At 40.7% G+C, this 10160-nt stretch overlaps 1 protein-coding gene across 2 annotated transcripts in view; it reads left to right on the top strand.

The window, feature by feature from the left end:
* The first annotated feature begins 878 nt into the window (after positions 1-878).
* MINDY3 (MINDY lysine 48 deubiquitinase 3) overlaps positions 879-10160 on the top strand; it is a 55107-nt gene continuing 45825 nt past the window's right edge. For both annotated transcript variants that reach the window (XM_080338535.1, XM_080338534.1), the window contains exons 1-2: positions 879-1062; positions 8766-8845. In XM_080338535.1, coding sequence (XP_080194661.1) covers positions 966-1062; positions 8766-8845 — 177 coding nt within the window. In that variant the 5' untranslated portion in view covers positions 879-965. The remainder of the gene's footprint in view (positions 1063-8765; positions 8846-10160) is intronic.

The raw sequence follows: 10160 nt of genomic DNA, 5'->3' as shown, positions 1-10160 counted from the left end.
TTATCTTTTACAAAAATACCCAGTCTTTATTTCTAGAATCTCTACTGGAAAGAAATCACTACCAAATTAGATAAACCCCATTTATTTCCCAAATCTGAAAATTTTTAAGTTAATGGGATGTCGATCTAACACCACTCATTTAAGAAAAATCACGTCTGCTCTTTATTCTTCATTTCAAGCTGTTGTATGGATATAGGTACTGCCTGGTAAGAGTTTTCTCTAAAACAGTACAAATATTTCATGCGTATATGCAAGCACTATATTTTACCTATATATTAGTGCTTCCACAAGACACTACACAATAAATACATAAATCTCTGCAAATATACTACTTATACTGGTATGATTATGAATTCCTGAGATTTCCTGTAAAATCTAGTCTTTACAATGATTACTGCCAGCTTCACATTAAGCGTTAAAACGCCACCACCTCCTCACCGAAGCCACTCTGCGCCGTTCAATTTTTAAAGACGTGTGAGGGCAGCCCGTAGGGAGCAGTGCCCACCGCGGCGGGCGAGGGAAGGCTGCGCGGAGCCGGGCAGCGACACCGCGGAGTCACCGCCGCGCCCAGCCAGCCGCCCCCACAACACACACACGGTGTGCGACCTGTGCAGGGCTATGGCGCTCCCCACCACCCGGCTACCGACACCACTGTCGCTACCGCGGCGGAGCGGAGCGAACCGAACCGGCGCGGAGCCCCCGCCAGCAGCCGCCGGCCCGGCCTCCCGGCTTCCTGCGCCCGCGGAAGCAGCAGGGCCTGCTGGGGAGGGGGAAAAAGCCTTTGGGCATGCGCGGCTCCTCCAGGCGCCCGGCGAGGCCCCGCCTCCCGCACGAGTGCCCCGCCCGGCCCCGCCCACCCGGCGCGGCCCGGCCCCTCCCCTGCGCAGGGGACGCGGCCGCCGCGGCCGCCACAGCCGCCTCCGCCGCGCCCGCCCGCCCGCCCGCAGGGCCGTCGCCGCCCCGCCATGTCCGAGGCGGGCCAGGAGCTTGTCCACCTGGTGTGGGGCAAGAAGGCCGGGCCCCGCGGGCTGGCCGACACCATCTTCTGCCGCTGGGCGCAAGGTACCTGCGTGCGCCCTACCCTAGCCCCACACCCCGCCCGGTCCCTACCCCACCTCTGTGCCTGCCCGGCCTTCCTCCTGGGGGCCTTTCCTCGGCCCGCCCCGCCGCTCCCGGCCCACCTGCCCGGACACACCCACCGCTCTCCCCGCCGCCCCCGTGGGGCTCTGGGGCGCCTGTCCGGCAGTGTCCGTGAGTCTGTGTGGGGCCGTTCCGCGAGCAGGGGCCTCCCCGCGCCTCCGCGGAGGGGACAGAGCTGGTTGTTTGCGTTCGTGTTCCTGCATCACCGGCCACTCCGCGTGGGGCCCACGGGAAAAATGATGCAGCAGTTTCGCTTGCTAAATAATATTTTTTGCAGCCTGGTCGTCTTTTGCCGGGAATCTTCAAAGGAGCTTAAAAGAGTAGGGAAGCAAATGTGTGCCATTATTTTACATAGCTCTTGGAAACATGAACATAAGTTGCTCTTTTTTTGTGTGTGTGAGGGAAATGGGAGTCACAAATAGACTTGGCAAGAGTGGGGACAGGCTTGAGACAGAAACCCACACTTTATTATTATTATTATTATTATTATTATTATTATCATCATCATTATTATTTTAAACTGGTTCTTTGGGGGTTGAAGCAGGTGCATACCATCTTTAGGATGTGACAGGAGATAAAGCACCAATAACCCTGGAACCTGGGGTATTTGTAAGATTTTTTTTCTATATTTAAATAATGCAACCTGCACATAGTTTATTTTTTGATAGGGACTTTCTGGTATTCCTTTAAAACTGTGATTGCAAGGCATAGTACAGAGACGTACCAATAAAAATGATATGCAAGAAATGAGTCCGTGTACCTGTCCTGGGTGAAAGAAGGGAACAATATCCTTCTCTATAACTTACTGTGGGATTTGAAGAGTTCTGGTAATGGTTATGAAGATCGTAATAAGAACAACCATAATTCCTGGAGAAAATTTACAATTTATAGTGGAATTTATAGATAAAAATATACTTTCAGATCTCAGGGTAAAATTGACTGGAACAAAAGGATGCTCTTAGCCTCCTCTGTTCCTTGCTCTTCTTTTTTTTTTAACATGAGTTTTGTCATCTGTAGTTTCAGTAGATGCATGTGTGGTGTTGATTTGGTAGCTGCACAGCTTCTCCTCTGTCACAGGACATGGGCTGCGATACCAGACTCTTAGGTTGTTTTCCTTAGGTTAATCTGCACTCAAATAATTCAGGGAGAAATATATAAAGAAAAAAATGCCAAATTCCTCCCAAGTTCTAGACTTTAAGCAGACCTAGTCCAGCCATTACTTTTCCTAGTGATTGGGTTATTTTTATTCAAATATAAATACCTACTGAAATCTCTCTTAGATCTGCTGTTTCAATGCAAGGTTTTTGTAAACTCTGAAGAAAAGAATTGGTGTTAATTATTTAACTGGTAATGTTAGATTACCAAAATTCTCATTTTCTAGCTTGTTTGTGTATGAAATTGCAGCAGTTTTAAAAATTGTTTAAATGTACATTGTAATGCCCCATCCTTGTGATCCTGTGAAAGATTAATGGAAAAGGCCTTTCACGTTCCTGGAAAGGAGCTGTTATTTCCTATCTGCCTTTAAGGAAAGTCTTGTAACTATACTGTATAGTATATCTGTTGTCTTCTCTATATCCTCTCTATTATAATCAATTTTGTTAGTAAAAACGCATGATGTCGAGTTGGTGTGTTGTTTGGAGCTCTTGTGCTGGGAATCAAATAAGTCAGTCTCACATTATGTAGCAGCATAATACATTTACCCAGCTTTCAGTTTCTATTTTGTCGAAGAAGTTCTGCACTATTTACCTGCTGTGGAGTCTTGTCAACACTGAGTCATCAAGATTACAAAGAAGGAAAGCCAAACAAACATAAAAATCAAGCTTTACTATTTCCAAAGACTTCCAAGTTTTCATCGTATGTGCCAAAAGTATCAAAGAAGTATAAATGACACTTGCTTTAACAACTACTTTGGTATTGGGTTTTTTTGTTTGTTTTGTTTGTTTGTTTGTGTTTTAGAGTGTAGTGCCACCACTGATTATTTATTTCAGATAGTTTCTGGATATTGTCTGATCCTTTCTCAAACCCCTTGGAAGTTCAGAACTATAACTTCTGTTTGGAAAGAAAAGTATAAAGTAAGGAGGTGTTATAGGGGAGTAGTTTAGTGTTCTGCTTGCTGCAGAACAACGTTTAGATTTCTTAAAGAGAAGCACAACTTAAAAGAGTTCGGTGGCAGGTTCACTCTATTATTTACTGCATAGGGGAAATATGCCAAGCCGAATGCTGCTGATCTTCTCTCTGGGTGCCTGTATCCGTTCACGATGCAAATTTTGAGGCATCTTCCCTCCCTGATAACCGTTCACTCCGGAGCCTGTATTTAGAGCTCCAAAGGCAAACTTTCAAAGGAGGCCCATAGCCATTTGCAAAAGCGAACTTTAAGGCATTACATCCCTGGTAACCTTTTGCTCTGGAGCCTATTTTTAAAGCTCCAGTGGCAAACTTTCAGGCGAGGCCCGTTGCAAAACAGACTTTCAGGAAACAAAATTCTCAGAAAATAAAAAAAATTAATCTTGCAGGCATTTACTGTAGCCTGCAGTTGCTTTTGGTAAATATGAGCTTAAAATTTTAGCAAATCTAGTCTACCAAGTAACATGAATCAACGTATATTAAAAATCATACAACCTTATATCTCTAAATAATCCATTACATTTGGTGTGTATCTACTTAAGCTAAATGATTGATATTGAACTTGAATTGGGCTCATCCACTGACCTCTGAATAGTAAAACCATTGCCATACAGCTCACTTATTTAGCAGGGAAAGCTCCAAGTGGGCTCATCCAGGCTGTCATAGTTATAGAATGGAGTGGTTGACTTGTAGTCAAATTGCATACAGTAGGAAAAGTCTGCACAAGACTCCCTGCACCCACAAGCCACAGGTGTTCAGTTGCCGTTCTGCTTCCCTGTGGGTCTCCTGGAAGGAGTTCTTGGGCCTGGCTACAGCTCAGGCCTTTACCTTCTCTGGAGCCTGGACCAAACTGCTGCTGGTTTGGCTGGGCAGGGAGTCAAATGCATCCGCCACAGGAGGATGTGGAGGAAAGTAAGACTCCAACCAGTTGGTTTCTCAGTAGAGATACCAGTTTTCCAGGTATCCTCATCACACACCAGACTCGTTAACCATCATATTCTTTTGCTCAAAGCTGAAGAGAGACTGATCTGTGGGCAGTTAACGGAACTGATCTGGCTAATGTGGATATGCTGGTGGAAGTTAGTGACAGTAATTCCCTCAGTTTGCTGCGTTGGCAGCTTTAAATATATTGTTTTGATTCCTGACTTAACAAAGGCATGGCTGTAAAGCTGTTGTTGCAGTTTTTTGTTGTTGGTTTCGAGTTTTGTTTGTTTGGTGGTTTAGTTGTTGGTTTGAGGTTTTTTTTGGTTGCTTCTGTGATGCAGAGTTGTCTTAAAATGGTTTCGTTCTGAAGGACACAAAACCTCTTGTGAAGCTTGCGGGATGAAAAGTTAGGCTTTGAGGCAGAAATATCAGTTTTTGAGAGACTGTCTGTGTCATTATGTGTAAGTAACAGCCCTTTCAACACTGGTAAACTGGAAAGATAATAGAAGATACCATTCATTGCAAAAAAATGGGGTGTGAACATGTATGTGAAGTTGTTAAGAAGATTGTATTTTCTGGCTAATGGGCATAGTGGCTAATGTAGTTGGAATACACATAGAGCATTAAGAATTTGAAATGTCCTGTACCACAATTAGCAAAATAGTTAGTGCCACCTAAAATTATTTGCTGCTGCTTGCACCCAAAAATGAATATCTGAAAAGACATTGGTATTACTTTAAGGAAGAATATGGTGCTAGTGAGTTCATTCCTTACTCTGGGTAAGGCTGACAGGCTTAAAGAAAATAAAAGGTGCTCACATAGCAGGTTTATACCAGGGTACGGATTCAGAAGTTTCAGACAAAATTCAGAAGTTTCACAGAGCTGTTTTGTTTTACAAAGATGTGAAAAAAGGCAGACATGTTGGAATCTTACCTTGTTTTCTGGGAGCTTGTTGCCCAATTTAGCGGTAGCCTACCAGGTAATTTGGATACTTTCCTCAAACCCTTCCAGGACTTCCTGGCTCTTTATCTACAACCTGTTAAGTGGAATTTTGTTGTGGTATTGCTGTAGTAAATGCTCCTTTCTTTTTGTGTGTGGGAAAAAGTGGGGGTTTTTTGGTTTTTCTTTTCACACAGAAAATTTCAGAAGTTTCATTTTACTATAAAAACGCACTTTGAAAACCTGAAGCCGCATGCAAAATGTGTCTATCGTTCTACACCCAGCTCTGGAGAGAGGATGAAACATTAAGACATCTTGTAAATTATGTACTTGAGTAATAGTGGATTATTCTAGTGTTTCTGTCAGGCAGTTTGTGTATCCCAAAAGAGAAAAAGAAATGCAGTTCGGTGGTGAGAGGCCAGCTCAGCAGAGAACAGGAGAAAAAATGAATAGTGCAGCATCGTTGTAGCTAGATTGGATCAGAGATAGAGCAAGTTTTTTTCCTGGTGTGGTTAATGTTGTGTGCTCTTTAGCTACTCCCCTTGTCTCTTTCATTCAGCTAGAATTAGTTTTTGCGTAGTGAAAACACTGCAGGTATACAGCATCCTTTGTAAAATGGCAGTGTTACTAATGTCTAGAATGTCTTAGATGTCAAAAAAGGAGGTATTTTTTTAAAAATAGGAAAATGATAAAAAGATGCAGGAAAGAGGTGAGGTTGTCATAATAGAAAAATGAATGGGTTTTGTGGTGCCTTGGGCCAAGATGTGGTATGTTAATGAAATATAAGAGCAGGTAATTAAGTCATATGTTCATTTTGGCAAACTATATGTAGAAAAGCTAAGAATCAGGTGTACGAAAAGAAACTTGGACCTTGATAAATGCTAAGATTTGGGGAAATAAGGAGAATAAAACTTCACGTTGTGTGATTAATGGTGGACAAAGGATATAAAGACAGGTTTGGGAATATCATTGTCACCATAGCTCCAAATATTAGGCAATACACTGATTACCAACAGGAATCTAGATCTACTTACCCCCATCCCTGCTCCCCCTCCGCAGCCAGAAAGGTTAAAGCAGTAGAGCAGTAGTAATGTTGAAAAAAATGAGCTAAATAGGGCATTTAATAGCATTATAAGTGACAAGGAAGATGAATGATAACTGTACTATTTTATATTTCTGATAGGTAAATGATAATAATTATACTCGTGGACAAATGGCAGGCAGATTAATTAAAAAATATTTTGGCTGCATTACATCTGTTTTGTTCTTAAAATTTTATCTTGAGTAAAAAAAGCTGTGTGACAGATATGACTGGTTAAGAGCGAGAGTAAGTGTAGTTTAGCTTGGATCAGAGATGCTAGTCTCAGTTGGTCACTTAGAGGGTGCCCAGGCCGTACCTGTCAATCATAAGGAAGAGTATGGGGTTGATAGGTGTTTATAGAGATTGACTCAAGATGCAGATTTTGTGGAGAGCAAAAAAGGTTAAGTAGGTGCAATTGCATGCTGAGGTGGACTTGGACCCATCTGGACTTCAGACTGCTAGTTTCTGAAATTTTACCTGAGCTGACTTCAGATTTTGTAGTTTTAAAAAAGAGTGCAAGACCAAAATCCCAGAAACCCATTCTTTTGCTTAGCAGCTTTTAAAACCTTGATGTTTATTAAGCATTAAGCAGCATTTAGGTAAAAAGAAATGAAAGTTTCCTTTAGGTATTATATATGTTTTTTTCCTGTGGTTGTAGTCTGTCAAATTCTGTGTAATATCAATTTTTAATTTCCTATCACAAATTTGTGTTCACTCTGGCGTATCACACTCTATTTTCTTTATTTTTAGGAAGCAATTTTGAAAAATAGGGCAGGGTTAAGCTGAAAAAATTCATGTTTTCTATAAGAAGCCTGAAGAATGTGAAACAAATTCAAGATTTATGTCTGGTATAATGGTACTACATCCAAGTATGTTGTTTTTCTGCAGTGACTAAATCATTAAAACAACTAAAAACCCCCTGTTTTTGCAGTGTGCTTAGATGGCATGCAGTAATGCTTCGAAATAGAGAGTTACCTTTTAATATGATAGGCCTGCACAAACTAATTCAGAAAGCTTAAAGGACTGGTGATATTTCATATCAGGGCATGTTAACAGGCCAGTTAAATGGCCCTAGTGCAAACTTTAGTTGAAGTATGGATTAGTGGGGCTTTGTTGCTACATTAGGTGAAGCTAGATCTGAGTATGTATGCTGGTGTGCATCTGGATTTTGGGTATAAAATGCATCTTTGTCATGCACATTTGCTCATTCAGTTAAAAAAAAAAGAGCCTTCTTTCAGATACAGTGCAAAATCCATTTTTTAATAAACTATGGCTTCATTGATCCATCTTAAATAAAAAATCACGTTGTTGAACAGCTGTCATTTTTTTGATGAAATATGGCCTACAAAACATGCAGTCGTCCTCTCCTGTGCTGCTTGGGATCATGTCCCTGTCATGCACAGTGGGGGGAGGCATTTTCCCGGTTCAAATTCACATCCAGAGGTGAGGAACGCTTTTGATATGGCAGCATGTAATGATACACAACAACAGAAATTGTGGAAAAGCAGAGTTGAATATTATTTCTGCTGAGGCTGACACTGCTGTGAAAATGTGCATGTGTATCCCCTTTCTCCTGCCCTCTCTTGCTTGTGCTTGCTGGTTAGTTGCTGACTACAGTTGCATGGTTTCTAGATTACACTGAAGTAGAATCACTTCAGCACAATCTTATCAGCACTTAAAAGAATGATGCAAAATATCGCTTACTGTAAGTTGCCATGTGTCAGCTTCATCCAGGTAATTGTCTATATGCATTTTTCTATGAGAAGTGCAAGCTATGAATCATTCTGTCTTGAAGACAAGTTTAAGGGCAAGGCAGTAACAATTTTGTAGCAATTGCTCCAGCATTTGTTCTATTAGGTGACTGTAAGACAATTCTGAAATACAAATACATACATTAAAGATGGAGGGAGGAAGTAGGTGATCTTGCATCTCAGTAAGTATAGTGTGTCTTCTGTGAAAAAACACCATTAAGAGGCTTGCTTCAGTGGTTACAAGTGAATATTTGAATTATTCAGCATATTTCAGTCTTAATAAGAAACACTGATAGGCCAAAAATGAGATCCGTGAGAGGTATACTCTACCCTTCATAGGGAACAGAAATATATTATGCATGTTCAGGGAAGATCCAAAGCGGGTTTTTTTATTTACATATGTGAGACAAAATATTATCATTTACAAGCAAATTTTAATTGATTTGTAATAAATAAACCATAATAAAAGAAAAACTGTGGTTTACATATCCAGCCACATGTGCACTAGTGACAATTTTACTGTTAAAAATTATTTTGTTTAAAACCCTAGCTGTTGGCCCTCTTGGTCCTGATTTCATTGCTGAGATAAATGATTCATTTCTGTGCTCTCACCTGTGTTCATGACTTTTTTTCTTCAGATAATTTAACCATGTTCTGTTGCATTATCAGGGGAAAAAGTGTTGAAAACTTATGAGATCTTTAAAGGCGAATGAGTCAGGTGTCATTTGTTAGGAAAGTAGTATACATAAACGTGCTTGTTTACATATTTCACTAAATATAGTCTTTTTTTAATTATTATTTTACAGGATTTGTCTTTAGTGAATCTGAATCAACTGCATTAGAACAGTTTGAAGGTGGCCCTTGTGCAGTGATTGCACCTGTACAGGTAAGATGCATTTATTATAGGAATGGTTTAAAAACAGTAAGCCCAAAATGTGTTCTTTATATATGTGGAACTAAAACATTTTCAAAACTGCAGATCAATTGTATTTTGATTTCATAATTGTAGTGTGGAGGAGATAAAATCTCAGTTAAAAGGCAGAGATTGGCGCATCTTGAACGATAATTTTGCAGAATTGGATTTGTTTGAGGAAGTGCAGCAGGTTGATCCAAGCAGAGGTAACTTTAAAGTGGGTAATGCAGGATAAAGCAGACAAGTAAAAGAACAGGTAGAGATGAAATCCTAATCCTTTCTCATCTCTCAAATTCCCTGTGCTGAAGAAAGGTAATGTGTGTGTCACAATGGCTGCTTTAGCAGACTGTGTTAGAAATATTTGAAGTAATTGATTTTCAAACCTAACAAGGTTTGCTATGGAAGAAAAGGAGAAATGTTTTACTTTCAAAGTCCTGCTTAGCAGAATAATCAACTTATGTCAGGTGAATATATTTTATTCTGGATACATGCTTAGGATTTCACTTGTGTTTCAGATACACTCAACCAACTGCGATTGTGCTTTTTTGGTTTTCTTACTCCATAAAACCTCTGTTATGGTTACTTCAGGACACACTGAACCCCGATCCCACCAAAAATCTTGTACCACAGGAGCACCACTTGTTTAGGTTGTAAACAATCAACAGAAAAGTATTTTATTACGAGTTGCACTCTGTAACATGGCTCTGCCTGGTCCTGAGGTCTTAAAACCAGATGTAGCGTGTCTGGTCTCTGATGTTAGAATTACAAGTCTTTTATTTGGGGGAAGTGGAGAGAGTAAAGACAAGGGCCAGCCAGCTCCTTAAAGGGCATGCTAAGTCTTTAACATTATAAGTGTTCTTATTGGCAGTGTTTTCCCAGATTTGTACGTAGTTCAGCTTCCTTGGAATTATGTATTTAAAGCATGTTTGTAAGCCGAGTGAGCTGGGGAAGGAAGATGGGATCAAACAAATCTTGCAGTGCCTACTGCTGCTGTGAATTGCTAAAAAAGATGTGTGCAATATCTGTGACAGGAGACCAGGGTGAGTCTGTCAGGGAGGAATGGAAAGTTGAAGCAGGTATTTTTAAGGTTCTACAAATACCTGAAACAGCATCTTACAGAGTAGTTAGAAAGACCAAGAGTCCACTTCTCAAAATTTGTTCTTTCATTGTTCCTTCTCTGTAATTTAGAACACAGCTTTTGCTTTTGCTTTTTTTTTTTTTTTAATTGAAACATTAGTGTTGGTGGAAAAGAGAGCAGGGACATGGAGATGCATAGGTCTTCTTCGAT

The sequence above is a fragment of the Nesoenas mayeri genome (assembly GCF_963082525.1).
Source record: "Nesoenas mayeri genome assembly, chromosome: 2".
Lineage (NCBI taxonomy): Eukaryota > Metazoa > Chordata > Aves > Columbiformes > Columbidae > Nesoenas > Nesoenas mayeri.
The sequence above is the reverse complement of the archived record's forward strand: the minus strand, read 5'-3'. Positions and strand labels throughout refer to the sequence as shown.